The sequence below is a fragment of the Equus asinus genome, chromosome 8, assembly GCF_041296235.1.
Source record: "Equus asinus isolate D_3611 breed Donkey chromosome 8, EquAss-T2T_v2, whole genome shotgun sequence".
In the NCBI taxonomy this organism is placed as follows: Eukaryota; Metazoa; Chordata; class Mammalia; order Perissodactyla; family Equidae; genus Equus; species Equus asinus.
The window spans coordinates 68,145,595-68,165,351 of NC_091797.1; the positions used below are offsets into that span (position 1 = coordinate 68,145,595).

General features: G+C 40.1%; 1 protein-coding gene across 14 annotated transcripts in view; it reads left to right on the top strand.

Annotated features, from left to right (window-relative positions):
• EXOC2 (exocyst complex component 2) overlaps positions 1–18,064 on the top strand; it is a 203,072-nt gene extending 185,008 nt beyond the window's left edge. For 9 of the 14 annotated variants that reach the window (XM_044773364.2, XM_070515744.1, XM_070515754.1 and 6 more), the window contains 5 exons: positions 3,224–3,279; positions 5,368–5,490; positions 11,766–11,827; positions 14,360–14,419; positions 16,326–18,064. In XM_044773364.2, the coding sequence (XP_044629299.1) occupies positions 3,224–3,279; positions 5,368–5,490; positions 11,766–11,827; positions 14,360–14,419; positions 16,326–16,419 (395 nt within the window). In that variant the 3' untranslated portion in view covers positions 16,420–18,064. The remainder of the gene's footprint in view (positions 1–3,223; positions 3,280–5,367; positions 5,491–11,765; positions 11,828–14,359; positions 14,420–16,325) is intronic. The other 5 variants (XM_070515755.1, XM_070515752.1, XM_070515746.1 and 2 more) reach the window with 2 other exon arrangements.
• Positions 18,065–19,757: the final 1,693 nt, after the last annotated feature.

A 19,757-nucleotide genomic window follows, 5' to 3' on the forward strand; every position in this document is an offset into this window, starting at 1 on the left:
GATAACCAGCTTTAGAGTGGCGTGAAGAGAGAAAGGAATTGAAATTCTTAACTAGGAAGACCACAGAGATCTTATCTGTTTCATGTTTATGAACCTTCAGACCTCAGTCCCTAGATGCCAACGCTGTCTGGTCTCCAGGCCCAGTGCCCTGACTTTCTCCGCCCCTCCCCGAATACTGGTCTTTAACCTTTGAAGAACTTCATAAAATAGAGATTGCAAGGAAACTTTTCACAAATTAGTTTAAATTGGAATACAAAGATTTTATTGTAATATAAAACCCTTTCATATAGCCATCTAGCACGTTTTTGCTACGTACAACTTGCACACATACGTGAACCCCAGTAAATTAGGGAAAACGTAATAAGTAAGCACCCTGGGGTCTTACACATGTTGGGGTATGTACCTATTCTACTTGAACGACCTGACGCCTCTCTCCCTCTAATGTGCGCCTAGCAGTGGCTCCATGGAGTAGGATCTCAACAAATTTATGGTAGATGAGTGAACGAGAGCCTCAGCTGTTCCCCTAGAACTGACAATTTCAGCCGAGCAGGCAATAAAAGACACTTATCTCTGTGTTTAACACAACGGGTAGCTTTTTGGAGAGAGGCGGTCAATTAAATTGAAGTTTGGATTGTTCTGGTATGGCACCAGCATGCCCACCGCTTTGGAGCCCCGCCTCATGCAGCTGCTCTCTTCAGCTATGTTCACCTTAATGCTCCCCTCGGAGGCCTGCTGGCCGGACGCGAGCGTGGCCAGGGGCTCTGTTTCTTCTCATCCCCAGCACCACACACTTGTTCCCTGTCTTTTCCCAACAGTGCCACTCACCCCTTGAAGTGGTTGTTTGTTGTTGGCTTTTTGTGGGGCAGGGGGACCAATTATTTCATCTTTTTCTATTCATAAAAATAAAGTCTCCAAGAAATGCAAAATTGTTCTACTTGTCCAAGGTGAAGGCTCTGTGCTCCTCCCAATATGTTATCCTTGTGAAACCTGTGGTCAGCCTAAAACAGGAAGCTTGATTTTTCTTTTTCAGATTTTCTGTCAACAGGAATATGGTTCTTATGGTTGAAAGTACGCTGTGCTTTTCTTCTTAGTGTTCACAGCCTTGTCTTTAGAATGGTACTGAGTAATTTAGGTGCATCTCTTCTGCAGGGTGTTTTATTAGTAATGCTTAGTCCGGTGGGTTTGCCAGGAAATGTTTTCCTCTCAGGGTCAGAGTGGGAGTTGAGTTTACAGCATACTGTCACTGAGCATGTGACCTTGACTTGCTTCATTCTAAGTTTAATTTTCTGCTTTTTAGTCAGCACTCTGGCCCACTCTTGTCTTTTACATTGAAGAATTTTAGAAGTAAAAACTGCCCTCGCATTTCCAGTCATCATTGCTAGAACCCGAACTTCTGATACTTGTTCACACAGTAGCACTGACAGGACCCTGGTTTTCACAGAGAGCAGAGACCGTTGCATTTATTACTCTCATGTTCCTTAAATCCTTGTTGGCCTAATATCGTGCTTATGTTTGTATTCACTGTAGCCGTCTTCTGGGTGCGTGTGCGTGTGCGTGTGCCAAGTCTCCCTGGGGTGGCGGTGTGGAGAGCTGGAGCTGAGCGCAGTGATGACGGGCTCTTGGCCAGAGCGCCCTCCCCTGCCCCTGCCCCTGCCTCAGGGAGAGGGCGGGCCGAGGCGTGCCGGCCCTGCTGGTCTGGGTCGTCAGGGACAGATGGCACAGCCGGGTTCCCCTTGTGCCCTGACACAGCAGGTGACCATCCGAGGGAACCTGCCTGGGGTGGCTTTCCTCTCACGGAAAGAAGGCTTCTCTGCTCTTGAGCGCAGGCCTGTTTGTGTCACTTCCACTTAACAACATCACCTTGCATTCTCTCCTACCTCCCAGATAAGACTGCTTACCTTGCAATTATCCTTTCTCACAGAAAGAATCAACTAATTTCTGGACTATATTTAATTATCTTCAGTCAGCTTTCTCAGTTACGCCTTCAGCAAAATATAAGTAGTAACACTTGAACCTTCTTATCCCAAAGAAATACATATGAAATTGGCTTCTCAAAAGAAAAAGAGTGCAGCCGTGTATACCACATAGTATATGACAGAATCCGAAGTTAGTTATATATTTAATATCTGCAAATGCCAATTTAAAAAGTTGCTTATTGTTCTTGGCCTTTATCTCAACTGTCCTAAATAATCAGTAGCTTGGATGACATTTTGGGAAAAGATCCTCCTTGATATCCTTACTGCTAACATTCATGACTTTACAATACAGTCGAGTTTGCTCTGTTTTATAGAGAAGGAATTATCAGTATATGCACTTCATTCTAGAAGGCATTCTGAAACATTATTCTACTCCAAGGAAAAGTAGTTGTTTTGGAGTTACAATAAAGCAGCATTTTGTTTCTTGCAAAATCATGGTAATGAAAGCTCTTACTGAGTACTGAGAACCCCAGGACCAGTTGCGTGTGTTATCTCCTTCAGGCCCGCTGTTCTCAGACTCACTGACAGGAGAGAAAGCTGGGCCCACAGGCTTCTCATCAGAAGTCACAGTTTTAGGTGATGAAGCTGGGGTCTGGTCCAAGATGATCTGACTTCTGACCTCTGCACTGTTCAATCTTGTGTGCCTACTTTTGAGTGAAGTAGTGTTCATTAATTCTGTACCATCCTGAAATCTTGCATTTTATCCAATCTTTAACTTGCTTTACAGAATCAGATTGAGTAGTTTTGTCAGAAGTTTCCCCCAGAAATGATTTCTTAAGATCAAAATAGTCATCCAGCATAATAATTTGACTGTTAACTTTGGAGTAAGATGCTATAATAGATATTTTGCATATGTTTTATAAGTTTTGGTAGATATCCTCCTTCTGTCCTCTGTTTTTTGGTATGTTAATGTGTGTGTGTGTGTATACACACGTACATGAAGAATATATATATGTGGAAACTGAAGTACATTTTTAAATTTCAATTTTGAAACAGACCAGCAGTTACAGAAAGTATAAACAATGACAGAAACAGAAAAAGAATGCAAGAAAACTCCTAACTAATTTAATCCTTTTTTAAAACCTATATGAAAATAGTCCTTTCACCATTTGGTTCTCGAAAGGAAATAGTCGGGGTCTTTCTCCTCAGAAAACGTGAAGGCGGTCCTACAGAGCCCAGGAAGGCAGCGGGAGACTGGGAGCTATGTTCCCATTAAATGCCTTTCTCCTCCCCCTTCTTGATTTCAGGTGTCAGAAACTATTTAAAAGAAGCATTGGTGAACATAATTGCCGTGCATGCAGAGGTAAGCTATCATTAGATGTTCCTAAGAGATATGGGTAAGTCGAAAAAAAGAAAAAGAGGCAAATGTGATGGTTTTTATGGTGGTCTTTTTTCCCTTCAGAATATACCTTGGGTAGAAATAAAACACAGCTCTACTTTCATGCAGGCACATGCACATGTGTGGTTTTAACTGAGAGTCTTTTTCTGAAATTGTGTATGTTTTTTCTCATAATTAAAACTAAATTCATTAATATTTGAAAGGTAAGGAGAAGAGAGATTGAAAGGATGTTTTCCCCTTATCTTGAATTGAAAAGGAATGTTAAATCCCTTTATCTTGGAAAATTCATTAACCTCTTTTTAACCAGTATACAAATAAGCATTGATGTCTTACTCACGTAGCAATGTGGTCTTACTTAGTGGCTGGGATTCCAGAAAAGTAGACGCTTGTTAGAAAGATAGGCTCAAAGAGCAGGCTGAAGTTAGGGAGCAGGGGCATGGTTTCCTATCACTGGCTGACCTGGTTACATGGAGATGTTGGTGCTTCTGGTTCACACTAAAACTGGCCCTCACTTGAAGCATCATCATCCTAAGCTTCATACTCACATCCTTAGTTAACATCCTTCTTAGGAGGGCTCTTCTTAGGAACATCAAAAGAAGAGACCACAGATGCCACCGTTATCGCCACTATGACTGCCTGTTCTGTAATTTTACAATCTGTGACTCACTGCTTTGCCAGGACTTTCAGAGTGGCTGTGGCTCATACGCTGATGGCTGACCAGATCAAATGGGGCCACGCAAATATCTTACCATTAGATAATTTCCACTGTTGCTTGAGTGCCTTTTAAACTGTATGCATCTGATATAGGTGCATTTAGGTTTATACCACTCCACTCTCTACATCCAAAAGTATCTGAGATTATCAAGGTAAACTGGAAAAACATGGATAATTAAGGGTAAAGCAAGAGTGACTGAAGGAAACGAAGAGACTGCTACCCCGTTCCTGAACTTGGCTTTCAGTTTGGAGCAACTAGATCAGAAAGAGCAGTATAGTATGTTAGAGTTTTCATTACTCACTGTAACTTCCTCTATAAAAATTGTTTTTTATATGATTTAACGCAGACAGGAATTTGTCTTATATATCTTTTTATAATGAGTAATATATTTTCAACTGTGATTTTATCAAAGATATAAAAATGCTTTCTTGTTATGTTAGCATCCAATAAAATTAGGGTATAGAATTAAAACCTCCACCAGGGGAAGCATTTCTGTGGCAGGTGGACAGGTGGCCATCGGAGGAACGGGGAACACTTGGGAGCTCTCGGTGATGATGGTGATCCCTAAGAGGCAGCTTTGATCACTGTCCTTTATCAACAGCCATGGGCTGATTTGAAGAGATTAAGCTTTTCAGGCCCCATTTTAATTTATCCCATGACTGAAAGTAGAATTTCATTCATAATGTTTATTATTTACAAACATTTTCTTGAACACACATTATGTTGGGGTCGACCCAACGGTTTAATACTGGTGACTCAGTCTGAAAAAAGGAAAAGCTAAAAAGAAAACATGATTTAGTTTAATTTATAAATCAGGATAGTAAAATGTTTCACCACGTTTTTAAATATAGTAACTTAGTTTGAAAATACCAAAATTCAAAGTTTAAAAATAATGTTTTATGTTAAATGAAAGGAAATATATTTAATTCAGCAAATAGTACAACTGGAGACCTTGTTGCCCAACGTAGAATAATGTACCCAGTATGAAACAGTGTTTGTTGCCATCTAAGGAGAGTTTGACCCAGTATGTTTTTTTTTAATCGTGGTAAAATATTGAGCCAATATATTTTTATTTCTGTAATTTCCTCTTTAGAAATCATATTTCTTCTTGTGAAAAGGACAAGAGGAACAAGAAGTCTTTAAAACTATTTTTAGTTTGTCAACATCAACAATATCTTTCAAAATTATATTTACCAATATATTTTTAAGAGTATTGTTTTTGTCATGAATCAGTTAATACATCTTCAGTGTGAGTCTGTATCTTTCTTCCATTCATAATTCTGATCCTTTAAGCTGCCACAATGCATCATTTCTTCTTATTTGAAACCTTCCATCAGGTGTTCACTATTTCCAAAGAGTTAGTGCCTCGGGTTCTGTCCAAGGTGGTCGAAGCGGTTTCTGAAGAGCTAAGTCGACTGATGCAGTGTGTTTCTTCCTTCAGCAAAAATGGAGCATTACAGGTACCAAAATCATTCAGTTCCATGTTGAACTTTTATTTTCAGTTAAAACATGAAAGTGTGTCTTGTTTATCAGTCTTACAACATGCAGGCTGTTGTGGTGGCTTAGTGCATCTCCTGATTGGAGACCCACAGCATCTCTCTTGCGTAAGCCACACCCATCATACCTGGTCTGCAGGTCCCAGAGCTTCCGTTTCTTTAGAGTAGAGCAAGACCTTAATGACTCTTGTGAAATTATCTGAATGCAGATTCCTTCTAAAGTTCTGTGATTTTTTTTTTTAATTTTACAGTTTTCTTCATTACATTCAATTTCACAGGAAAGTTTTAGCAACTTACCTTTTCTTTTTTTTTTAAAGGCACCAGAGTTAACATCTGTTGCCAATCTTCCTTTTTCTTTTTTTTTCTTCTTCTTCTCTCCAAAGCCCCCCATACTTAGTTGTATATTCTAGTTGTAGGTCCCTCTAGTTGTGCTATGTGGGACCCCACCTCAATGTGGCCTGATACTTTATATGTAGGATGCCTACCACAGCATGGCTTGCCAAGTGGTGCCATGTCCACACCCAGGATCCAAACCAGCGAAACCCTGGGCCACTGAAGCAGAGTGTGCAAACTTAACCGCTTGGCCACAGGGCCAGCCCCTTTAGCAACTTACTTTTAATAAGTTTTTCCAAGGCATTCAATGCAGTTTGCATATAAACGACAAATAACTGTCTCTTTGCACCCATATTTCATTGGTTTATGTTGTAGTTATTTAAATTTAATAATTACAATAACAAATACAACCTCTATAAACCAGATGATTCTTGGTATGCATAAAATCAAATTGGTAGGAGCCAAGGTGTACAGGCATCTGAGAGAGTGACCTCCTCCTTGTGAGCCTTCAGTGGCCCAGAGCATTGTGAGTGTATTTTTAAAAGATCCTGGCAGTTTGCTTCCGGTAATGTCTGAGGAAGCTCCTATCAAACCAACACGCTACAGATAGCAATTATAATCTTGAATAATATATAAAAATAAAAAATGTAAAAACAAAAACCTGAAGACACCAGAAAATGACCATTAGTGGGCGATGCTGGAAGAAGTGGCACTTGGCTGAATTCCTCACTTTTTATGGATTTTAGTCTGAAGGCAGGCCCAGGGGTGCCTAAAACTCCACAAAACCTACCGTCTTTCTGGCTTGAAGAATAGGATTCAGGGCAGCCACAACTACAGGAAAACAAGCGAAGTATCCCAGAGAGCGGAAAGCAAGAGCCCCCAGTTCTGTGTCTACACTGTGAAATTCTCTAGTTGGCCCCTAAACTACATGTGCATAGTCATACTCCACTCGTGCCAGCCCGATTAAGGCTAGAAGAACTGTAGCAAATTGAAATGCTGCCCAAGAGCCGTGAGTTTTCAGTTTGAGTCCAAAGAAGTTAATTGCTTGCTAAAACAAACAACAAAAATCAACACTCTTCAGAGGTGTATTACAGAATCCAGAGTCTCCACAACATAACATTCACGATGTGCAGGATTCAATGCAAATTTAATTAAGATGCACAACCAAAGCAAACAGGAAAATGTGATCCATTGTCAATAAAAAAGACAATCAGCTGAGACCAACCTCGGACTGACCTGGTTGTGGGAGCTCGAAGACAGAGGTTCCAGAGCAGCTGTGTCCAGTGATGGAAGAAGGCTGTGCTCCTCATGAATCGACGGGGAAGCTCAACAGAAAAATAGAAACCCTAAAAAGGAACTAAATGTAAATTGTGGAAGGGAAAAAATACAATGTATGATTTTTTAACAGCAGAATAGAGAGGACAAAAGAAAAAGTCAGTGAATTTGTAGATTAGCAGAAATTATCCAATATGAAGAACAGAGAAAAGAACAATTGGGAAAATATAAACAGAGTTCTGGGGACCCCTGAGACAATGTCAAGAGGTCTAACATACATGTAATTCAATTTCTAGTCCACACATGATAGGGTGGTCAACATCGTTAGTTATCAGGGAAATAAAAGCTAACACTATAATAAGATACCATTATATGTCCACAGGATGAAAAAAATTAAAGACTGAAAATACCAAATGTTGGCAAGACGGTAGAGAAACCTGGGCTCTCACACGTTGTTGGGAATGTAAAATAGTATACCTACTTTGAGAAAAGCTCTTGCAGTTTCTTTTAAAACTAAGTATACACATACCCAGCCATTCCAATCCTAGATGTTTAACCAAGAGAACTGAAAATGTATGTCCACGAAAAAAACTTATATGAGAATGCTCATAGCAGTATTATTCATAATAGCCAAAAACTGGAAATAGTCCAGATATCCCTCAACAGAAGAAACAAACTGTGATAGGTTAATAAAACCAAATACTGTTAGGCGTTAAAGAGGACAGTCTACTGGTCCCACCTGGATGCATCTCAGGAGCACTCAGCTGAGTGAAGGGAGCCTACACAAAGTTCATTTCATCCACATGAAATTCTACAACAGATGAAACTAATCTATGGTGGGAAAAAAAATCTCAGGACAGTGCTTTCCTCTGGTTGGTTGAGATTTACTGGGGAGGAGCCTGAGTTCCTGTGCCTTGATAGGGTTCCCATTGCACAGGCGTATGCATCGGTCAAAACTCATCAGATGGTACCCTCTAAGATTTGTCTGTTGAGTAGTACATAAATTTTAACTCAAAAAATAAAAACAGAATTGAAACAGTCTACCCAGTTAATGGTGCATGGTAAAGTACATCACAACAATATGGTGGATTGATAATGGATAGGTATGTGATAGTCTTAGTAAATGTTAATGGGAGACTCTGGGTATATAGGTGTTCACAGTAAAATTCTTTCAAGTCTCTATATGTTTGAAATTTTTCATGCAAAAATATTGGAGGGGCAAAAGGAATGGAGAGCTCGTTAATTTGGCAAATTGGTTAGGGGAAAATCTGTTACAAATGTTACAGAAACTTCTGCTGTATTTCCAGTTGTCACCAGTTTTCTCTAAAAATTTGATGGATCAGACCTTTGATATTATAAAGTTGAAAGGTGATGATTATTATTAATAGTTCTATCAAAGGAGATCAGTAGCATAAATTGTGTAATACTGAAGATTAATTAAAAGGAAATTGCAGTAGCTACAGAGGCCTAGCAGTCTTGGAAGTATAACACAAATCTCCCCTTGCTGAGAATTAGCTCTGTGACCTGTTCGCCTGATGGCTAAATTCCTCTCAGAGCTAGCAGGAAGAGGGCAGGAAGAAATATCAGAATCAGCTGGAGAACGTGTTTGATGTATGGCATCCAGGAGGCTGCTGGCCGCCATCACTGTTTCAAGTCTAATATTCTGATACGTCCTAGAGACTGGGCAGTCGTTTCTATTTTCAAAAAGGTCAAATGAGTCTAAACCCTGGCTTCACGCTCACCCTCTGAGATGACTGTATTAGACTTCCTTCTTGTGAGCAGAGCGCTCTGAGAGGGGCCACATGTTAGTCTTTACTAGTCACTCACATCAAGGCCAGTGCATCCGTCTTAGAACCTTCTGGAGAGCCAGTGTAGAGAGGGCTGGAGTGACGGTTTGGCAACTCTCACTGATCTTTTAGCACGACATTTTCTGGCATACACTTCTATTTGTATTATATAAATATCCGTAGCTTTTATAATTGGCCTAATTCATAGGTTAATTTAAACACCTTATCACTTTGTTTGAATGAAATTTCTACATGAAGATTAGCCTTAGAGTGATTTAATCATTCTCCTAAAATATTCAGCTGAAAGTTCTCCCTTATTTTTTCAGTTTGGTATTTTCCTTGTAGATCTGTTTTTGTATCTACTGGAATATAAACAATAGAGACAGATTGTCATACATATGCTTTCTGGTTACAAACTGTTCCTCAGGCTTCTAAAGCATTGAAAAAGGAAACGAAACAATTGCTTCCCAAACAGAAAAAAATTTCACTGAATATCCTGTATCTTATATAAATCAGCTTTTGTCTAGATTGGTTACAGAATTTCTAATTAACTCTGCTTTAAAGAGCTAGCCATACCTTTTCTCATTGTCTATGTCTTCTGCACTCCTGGAGACTATGGACTGTTTCTCCTGAGCATCACCCACACTGAGTCAGAGGCAACACGTGATGCGGGCTTCCCCATCGGAGGCCGTTCTAGACCTCCAGGGACAACTGAGCTGTATGTAAAGTCACACTTCTTCACGCTTGCAAAGAATTGTAAGCTTTGGGTTAGCTTTTCCCTTAAAAGTTTTATGCAGATATAATTCATATATCATACAATGTGTCTACAAGATAAAAAGTATATAATTCAGTGATTTTTTTTTTTTTACTATGTTCACAGAGTTGTGCAGTCATCACCACAGTCAGTTTTAGAACATTCCATCACCCCAGAAAGAAACCCCAGACCCATTAGCAGTCACTCTCCATTTTCCTGCCACCCCCTAGCCCCAGCCACAGAAAAGCACCAGTCGGCTTTCTCTCTCTGATTTGCTATCTCTATGATTCACCTATTCTGAAAATTTCATATAAATGGAATCGTACAAATATGGCCTGTGTGACTGGCTTCTTTCCCTTAGCATATTTACAAGGTTCATTCATGTTGTAGCATGTACCAGGACTTCAATCCTTTTTATGGCTGAATAATATTCCATTGTATAAATGTATCACATTTTATTTGTCCATTCATCATTTGATGGGCATTTGCATTGTTTCCACTCTTTGGCTAATATGAAGAGTGCTTCTGTGAACATTTGTGTACCAGCTTTTATGGACATATGTTTTCATTTCTCTTGGGTGTATGCCTAGTGGTAGAATTGCTGGGCCATACGATTACTCCATGTTTAATCTTTTGATGAGCTGCCAGAGTGTTTTTAAAGTGGCTGCACCACTTTACTTTCCTACCAGGAATCCATGAAGATTCCATTTTCTCCACATCCTCACCAATACTTGGTACTGTCTTATTGATTATAGATACCATAGTGTTTGTGACATGGTATCTTATTCTTGGGGTTGTCTTTTCACTTCCTTGATGAGCACAGAAGTTTTTAATTTTGATGAAGTCCAATTATCTATTTTTTTCTTTTGTTGCTTATACTTTTTCTTTTTTTGCAGAAGATTAGCCCTGAGCTAACATCTGCTGCCAGTCCTCCTCTTTTTGCTGAGGAATACTGGCCCTGAGCTAACATGTGTACCCGTCTTCCTCTGTTTTATGGGGGATGCCTGCCACAGCATGGCTTGATAAGCATTGTGTAGGTCCATACCCGGGATCCGAACCAGAGAACCCTGGGCCACCAAAGCAGAACCTGTGAACTTAACCGCTAGGCCCCAGGCTGGCCACTTGTTGCTTATACTTTTGATGTCATTTCTCAGAAGCTTGCCTAGCCCAAGATCACGGAGATTTACTCCTGTTTTCTTCTAAGTGTTTTATAGTTTTATCATTTACATTTAAGTCTGTCATCTATTTTGAGTTAAGTTTTGTGTAAGGAAGGGATCCGACTTCAGTGTTTTGCATGTGGATGTCCAGTTGTCCCAGCACCATTTGTTGAAGAGACCGTTCTTTCCCCATTGAATGATCTTGGCATCTTTGTTGAAAATCAATTGATCATAAATTTAAGGGTTTATTCCTAGACATTCAGTCCTATTCTGTTGATCTTTATGTCTGTCCATATGCCAGTGCCACACTGTCTTGATTACTGTAGCTTTGTAGTAAGTTTTAATATCAGAAAACGTGAGTTTATCCTAGTGTGTTATTCCTTTTCAGGATAGTTTTGTCTGTATGAGATCAACTTGTCAATTTTTGTTTAAAAAAAAAAAAAGCTGTGATTTTAATCTGCATTTTTGTGATTAAAGTCAGTGTGCCTGGAAGGGCATAGGTGTGAGGAAGTAAACCAACCCACTTCCTCAAATCTGTGGGGGAGGGGAATAATTCAGGGACAGTGTTTCAGACTTTCCTTCCTCTCACAAGCAAACTACAAGAAAAATTACTGGTTAGATAGTAAATACAGATTGCTGGAAAATCTTTGCACAGTTTGTACCTTTCATAGCAAGGTATCTGGCTCCCTGCCTTCACACAGTCATACTTGACTATGAGTTAATTTTCAGTAGAAGGAAATGTTGTCACAGCTGATCTCTTTGGACTGTTTTGGAAAGTCCGTTCATAACTGACGGTCCCCAGGGCAGTGAGAGGAACGACACGCCTGCAGTATTTCGCCGACCCCGTCCCTGCAGACCGTCGCCTCACCACTTGTTTCTATTTGGTCATGAATGCGGTTGCCTATTGTCACTTTGTCCTTTTCTCCTCTTTAGGCAAGGCTTGAAATCTGTGCTTTGAGGGATACTGTGGCTGTTCACCTGACGTCTGAAAGCAAGTGAGATACTAAATGTTCTTGTTCTGAGCACTTCCTTAAAAACAAGCCTGTCTTCTATTGTATAAAATCCTCTGTAAAGACAACTGATCGGAGGGAATGCTCACGGTCCTGCGACATGAGAAAGTTTGTATTTCATTGATCAATTTTTTACTGAAAAAACATAGACCTACAAAAAGCCAGGGACTCCTGAGAGGGCTTCTTTGTAGCATAATACAAAGGAAGACAAGTTTAATAGAATTGTATGTTTTTCATTTGCTCAGATAAACCTTAGTCTCATAAATGAGGCAGCAGAACATCACATATTTAAAACAAGGAGAGAATAAGAATTGAGTCTTAGTCTATTCATAGCAGACTCTGAAGGGCAGTTCACGCGTTGTAAATATCAGCATAAGAGGAAGCCTTGTGGTTTCTCTGCAAAATTTTGTAGTGGAAATTTGATGATAATTTTTAGCTGTTTTGAATGAAAGTCAGGATTTCCTATCATTGAAGTATCAGTAAGTGAACTGAAACAGCACTAAGTATTCGTCTATTCAAGATTGTTTACTCCACTGCAGAATTAACTAGGAAACACTGGGTTGTATTGTGAATGTGCCTGAGAAGCCAAGGAGTATTCACATAGAATATTGAAGGGTACTTCGTGCGATATACTTATTCATTCATTTTCAGCTTTGATAACATGGCTTATGCCATCATTCTTACTGTCATCATCACAACTGAAAATTTTAAAATTTTACAATTTTTCCGAAGTTAGCTTCTTTCTTCTGTTCATCACGACTGACCAGAAGCTGTTTGTAGATGGCTCCCATGTTAGTTACTTAACCACATCTTTTCCCAACCATCGTTTTTCTGTACAAAGTGCTCAAAAATAGATGATAGTACCCAGTCCATATTTGATGTGTATGCATGCTTTGTGTAAGTACCTGTGTGTTTATTCCCACTAAATTAACTTTTCGTAGCCTAAGTTCTTCATCTATGAAAAGAAGATAATACTATTTTCTAGGCAAAGTTATGAGAGAATTAAATGAGAAAAGATGTCAAGTCACCTTCTAAACTGCCAGTGCACTGCAAATAATAGGCACTATCATCTTCAGCATCGTCAGTATTGTCATAGTGTAAAAATAAGGAGTAGCGGCCTTGCCTTTCTTCTGATGCTGGAGACTCCGTCCATATCAGGAAAGAGAAGAGCCGACTTCATACTGGGAAGGAGCTGAGTGTGGCCACAAGCCACAGCCTGCCCCCGCCCTCAACCCTCCCCCCCACTTCAGACTGCTGAGGCTGCCCATGGCCAGGGTTTAGGACCCTGTTGGGATGTTGCGATCTCTCTATATGTTGCTGTCATATCAGCCCCTGGTTTGAGAAATATTGCTCAAAAAGTATATTTCCTGGTATACTGATGAGGATGTTTTTCAAAGACCACTTAAAAGTCAAGAATAATTACATTTAGTATTTAGTTCTTCACCTTAGTCAACCAGTCATAAAAGAAGAAGAGATAAGAAGTTAAGAACTGTTCCTCAGTGAACAGGAGAAGTTATTACTAAATAATCTCCCCTAAAATGCTTTTCATTTGATTCAGTAATTTTTCTGGTACTTCTACTTAAAAAAGTTAAACATACCAGATTGTTGGCTTTTTATTTTTTATTTATTTTTTTTTGGTGAGAAAGATTGGCCCTGAGCTAACAGCCATTGCCAATCCTCCTCTTTTTCCTTGAGAAAGATTGTGTCTGAGCTAACATCCATGCCAGCCTTCCTCTGTTTTGTGTGTGGGATGCCGCCACAGCATAGCTTGATGAGTGATGTGTAGGTCTGTACCCAGGATCCGAACCCGTGAAGCCCAGGCCACTGAAGTGGAGTGCATGAACTTAACCACTGTGCCACTAGGCTGGCCCCACAAATTGTTGGTTTTTTAATTTTCCATTTTTCACGAAATGAAATGATGTTGAATTTTTAAAATATACATATACATCTCTCCGTTATCCTACAGATTTTAAATATAATAAAAACTAAATGCTATAAAGATGGTGTTCAGTTATTAAAAGATATTGGCTGTAAATCAGGCCTTGTACATGTCAATACTGTAAATGTCCCCATATGCATAATCTTTCACAAGATCATCCCTATTTCTACTTAGTTTCTTTTCTTTCTTACCAGTTGCTTTATCTGTAGTTGTTTTGTTTTGAAAATAAAGACTTTTTTTAATTAAACGTATCCACATTAAACTCTCATCTACCATGAGTAACATCCTTTTGTAAAAAATCAGTTTCTCCTTTAGCCTTTCACGTTGTTTTGTTTCCTAGTCAAATTTATCTGACCTGCTCCTACAAGGCCTCTCTCTGGTAACTAACTCTACCCTCACTTTTACTTTTACTTTTTCTATTGTTTTTCACTTTTACTTTTTCTCCTATTTGTACATGCTTCACTGGCTTATATTGATTTTTTTATGTTTAAGACATTCTTGAGAATTTTTAATGGGCTCTTAATTCCCCTTGGGAATATGAAAGAAATTTCAACTTAAATGTGCCATTTCTGTTCCAGGTCTAGTTTCAAACAGGCTTTGGAAGCCCTACCTCAGCTCTCAAGTGGAGCAGATAAAAAGTAAGTTCGGTATGCCATTCTCAGGGGCTAGACAGACGTGCTGAACAAGGTTTTGGTTTAAGGAAGAGCAAGCCTTAATAGTCCTTGGCAGCGTGCATTGCGTTAGCTGTACCTGCCCGTCTCAGAAGTGACAGGGTAAGGTACAACCTTCTGGGTTTATGACCATTTAGAAAGTGGTTCTCTTGTTTTAGGTGACTAGGGCTGAAAACTCATAAGAAAGTTTATTTTGACTCACTCAGTAAACTATGTTATTGTCTTAAATTCTCAAGAAGGTAATACTTAGAGAAATTTAAAAGAGAGGACAGCCCAGTAAAGGGCAGGCCTCAGTGATTTTTCTCCTCGGCAGTGTACATTTTGTGCTCCATATAATATGAAGTATTAAGAAAGAGTAGATTTGTATATATGACATAATGAAGTTGTATATGTTTCATTAATGCTGTACTAATGATCTCAGCCTGAGTTTAAACTTTGTTACTCACATAACAGGGGATTCTGGCCTGAGACAAAATCTAGGCCGGGCAGATTTCGTAAATGCCCAGCCTACCCTCCGCTGAGGGAGCGCAGACATTGTTGCTCCGTGCTCCTTCACCAACCGCAACTGAAGTTCACCTGCCTTTGCATTTGGCTCACCAGTCCCCAGGCAGATATTGATGGTGTTTTTCCTGCATGAAAAACTGGGTGTGGGCTCTGTGATCTGGCACAAGTGAATGTTGTGGAGAGGGAAGGCAGAGAGAACAGGTGGGGCCTGGGCCAGTGGAGGAGAGTGTCGCCTGGACACTTGGCCTGAGCTTGGAAGAATGAGCAGCAGATGAGTTCTTTGGCCTATATGTTCCTTGTGTGTGTTCCTAAATGGGCGAGTGGATGGCTGTGTAACAGTGCCCTCCCTGAACCCTGTCTTCCCATTTCCTAATCCCTTCTTCTCTTGCTGACTTTCAGCCTCTATCTGAATTGGTTCCCAGCCCTGTTCATTTCTTTAAAATAAATATGATAAAAGATTAAAACAGTCACTATTATCTTTAACACGTGGAGCATGTCTCAAAAGGCTAGTGCTTGAGAGTCAGGAACAGCAGACCCCCTGATAGGGTCCTGGATCGGGCTGTATTTTAGGCTATGGTTGGGACAGTCTTCTAATGCCAAACACTGTGAAACCATGAAATCATCTCTTGACCCCTGTACCAGTAAGCCCATTTCTTGGTTGCTTCATCTGAACCAGGTGAACTTAAGATCCCTTCTGGTGCTAAAATTCTATGCATAATCGGACAAGTTAAGGGAAAAATTGAGTTATCAAGTAGTAGAATGATTTGCCAGTGGAGTTAGAACTAACTCAGATTTTTCTGGTGTTTAATTCACCACTTTAGTTCACCACTCTCCAATATTTGTTACAGACAAAAATGCAAAATAAGAGGAACAGAAAATAGACCAAGAGTTCCTGAGGGGTGGGGATAAAGAGAAAGGTGACTAAAGGGGCAGCATCAGAGAATTTGGAGCTTGACAGAACTCTTCCGTATCCTCACTGTGGGGGTCGCTGGACTGCTAAGATGTGTTGATCAACATTCATTGAACTGTGCACCAGCCAAAGTGCATCAGAGTGGGCATGAATTTTTGAAAGGTGAATTAAAGTACAGGTCCAAACATTAACCTTTTTAGGGAGGAATCTAATTAATCTAGGGGAAGTGGACAGGAGGGAGATTTTTATATATAAACATAAATATGTACATAGATGTCTATTCCTATTAACTACCTTCTTTGATCGACTTGTTTCTGTTATTGAGTTAAGAAACCATGGATAAATAACTTTTTCAGCAAGCAGAAGCCAAAGCTGGGCAGTCGGCAAGCCTGCGTGTGTTCATGTTGCTGTAGGCAGCCTTCCTTCTGCCAGACTGTAACGTGGTGTTTCTCCCTGCAGGTTATTGGAAGAGCTGCTGAACAAGTTCAAGAGCAGCATGCACTTGCAGCTCACCTGTTTCCAAGCTGCTGCTCCACCCATGATGAAAACATAACGCTTCCAAAATAAGGGCAATCCAAAGATAACATGTAATAAAACCATTCACTTTCTTAAGTGCCCTAAAGGTATTTGGTGTATAAAGCATTAGATTTGCAATTTCTCTCTCTCTCTCTCTTTTTTTTTTTTACCCCGAATTCGTAGCTTAGAAAGATGTTGGTATATGTTTTATTTCAACCAGAGTGACCTTATTTGAAGTGCCGGAGCAGTATTTGTTTTGCCACTCTTACTGCATTAGGTCCTGGATGACTCTGGTGGCTTGTTACCAAGTGTCTCCTGGTGAGTGCTGCGGGAGCGTGGCTGCAATGTTCACAGGGGCATCCTCGGTGTCACGTGCACTCGACTTTGAGGATCAGCAGCTTCCAAGGCACACAGAGAGATTGACGAGAAGAGATTTGGGAAGTTCTGTATAGACATCTTTGGAGCTTTAACTGTCCTAAACTGTACAGCTGTTCTTCAAAACTTTATTTCATTCAAATAGCTCTAATCACCTAATTCAAGTGGGCTTTTAGAAAAACTTGTGGTCTGCATGAAAACATAATATCTGGGGTAGGTTATTTGTGGTCCAGATGTCCATGAATTAATTTTGCGTTTTGCTGCCTAATTTTTATTTTTCAAAGTGCTGAAACATTAAGCACCTTTGCATGTAGTTTTTTTTTTTATCTCACTCACTGTTAGTTTGCTGTGTCACCCGACGTCGATGTGTCCTGTCCCTGAGGGGCCCATTGTTGCATGTGACGGGCTTGGGGACCAGTAGGTGCTGTCCGGAACAGCTGCAGGCCTCCCATCTCCTCAAGAACAGCAGGCCCTGTGGTGGCGCATCACTGTCCGCTCCTTCCCCTCTGCCGGTTTCTTTTCTCTCCACCACTTCTTACCCTTTCAAGTATCTTGCTCAGTAGCTAAAAGAACACTGCCCTGGCACAGTCTGTGTTTTCTGAGGCTTTGAAGACGCTCCTCAGTCACCAGGCTGTAGGAGCTGCTGGTGAACCGTGAGCTGTCTGTCCTGCATCGGCTGCTCACTTCCTTTACCGGAATAGTTGCAGGGCACTGTGACCTCTTTCAGAGTCAGTTTCCCTAGCTGACTGACTTCATCATGCCATTTGCTTCAGAAAACTGAGTAATTCTCTATTTGTAGTCTACTTGTCAGGATTTTCACATTTTTCTTTGGGTATCACAGAATCCTCTTTTTTTAATGCTGAAATTAATATCTTTATTAATAAAAGTAATTTTAGAGTACAGGATACACAGTACCCATTATTTGAAATAAGTCAGTGTTGTTTTGTTTGTTCATTTGGTGTATGGGGGGAAATCACAGTAACTAGAAGTAAAAGTTTAATCTTTTACAAATATGCTTGGTAAAGCTTATTAAGAAATATATGGGATATTGTCTCTCCTAAGCCATTTCACTGTTGTATCTAACTTGACTATAAACTAAATTGCAAACTGCAATTCTGAATGTTTGTGTATTTTAAAAAGCTAGTTCAGAGCATTCAGCCATTAAAAAATGTATCTTCAACACAAGATGTAATTTAGTTGACATTTTTTCCCTAAGCCATCTTTATTTCAACATTTTTATTAGCTGTATATGTCTTTTTATATGTCTAGTTTTAACACTCAAAATAAATACTTAAATTCTGGTTTACTTTTTATTTGTCTTATCGTTGTCAGAAGGTGTTCCTTGGGTATCCTGCTAATTCTCTGCTTGCTGGGGGCTTTCCATATGCTAGGCATTGCACTAAGTCATGTTGTTCAGCCCTCCCAACAGCCTTATGACCACCTGATGGTGGTATTATGTCCATTCTGCAGATGAGGAAGTCAGGGCTCAGAGAGAGGTTAGTGGTTTCTTGAGGACTATGAGGCTGGTCGGGAGGGGTGTGTGTCACACTCAAAGTTGTCTGGCTTCCTCACTCCGTAACTTCAACACTGCCCATTCTTCCTTCCAGCCAAACATGCCTTCTGCTTCCCCTGCCCCAGTGACATGGCTCAGGGAGCACGCAAGCACCAGAGGATACTCAAACTGAAGCAATATAGGGACAGCTGAGTGCTCGATGGCTCGCAGAAGGGAGGGTAGGCACATAAAAACCCCGTACTCAAATGAGGTGGTTCAAGGACGACTATTCTAACAAGTCAAGGGGCACTTCTTGGAAGGAAGGGGATTTCGCGAGCTGCTTGAGTTACAGAAGAAAACCTTAGTGGTTAAAAGAAGATGGCTGAATATAATGTAAGATAGAAGAAAGCTGAGAGATAAACCAGGACTTGGAGCAAATTTACAAAGAGGGAGCTGAGAAAAAGCATGCAGGTGCTCAAAGGTGAGCTTTCACACCAGGTCGCATTTGGATTTAGCACATCCACGTCCATGTGGTCACTCTGGCTGTGTGTCAGTTAGCAAAGTTGACCTCACCTTCAATGCTAAAAGAGTGTTAGAAATAATTTGGTTTTACTAAGACTTTCTATATCAGTGTGCCATGAAAGTGGCATGTTCTAGAAATGATTCTGGCATTGTAAAACAAGCACCACTGCTGTGGGCACAGCTCCCAGGGCCGCTCCTGCGTCTCGTCACCTTGCATGCAGTTTTCTTGAAAGAGATGAGTGGAAAAGATTGCATGTTAATTCTGGATTTGGTACAGGTTGGCGATGTGTTTCAGTTTTGATTGTGTGCTGTGGGATATTCTCCTATTAGTTGTGTAAGAGTATTATAATGTGTTTTGTGTAAAGTTATCATAAGGTTCAACCAGATTTTAAATCAAGACTAGGTTTCTAAAATAAAGTTAACTATATTTTATTTCATATACGCTTAAAATAATTATGCTTAATGATAGACTGAAACTTGCGTGTGTTTTTGTCATTAAACATTTTATCCAGCAGTACTATCGTAAAGGTTTTCATATGGATTTCTAAACTGCTCTGAAAATCTAAAAGATAGGTTGCGTATTTGATATATACCTCAGACAACAGCTTTAGTGATCTTAGCTTTGCATATCTTTATATATTAGAGTCATCATGCTCTCTGTGTACTGATGTCATCTCACCTCCTATTCACCTACGTTTCATTCATTATCGTGCATATCACTAGAAAGCCCTTTCGTACCTGGGCAGGTTGTAGATACGTGACAAACACTTTATGACAGGAGCCGCCAGGTCTTTGGGTTACCTGTTTGTAAGTTGGCTAATGAAAGCCAAGTGTCAAAATAACCTTTCTTCTGTCTAGACCCATAAAGTCTTAGCACTGGAGCTGGTCATGCTGTCTTCATCAGGCTTGTAACCATGACTGGTACCCTCCTGGTTGTGTTGCTGTGGTCATTGTTGATACTATTATGGTTATTATTGTTGATTTCC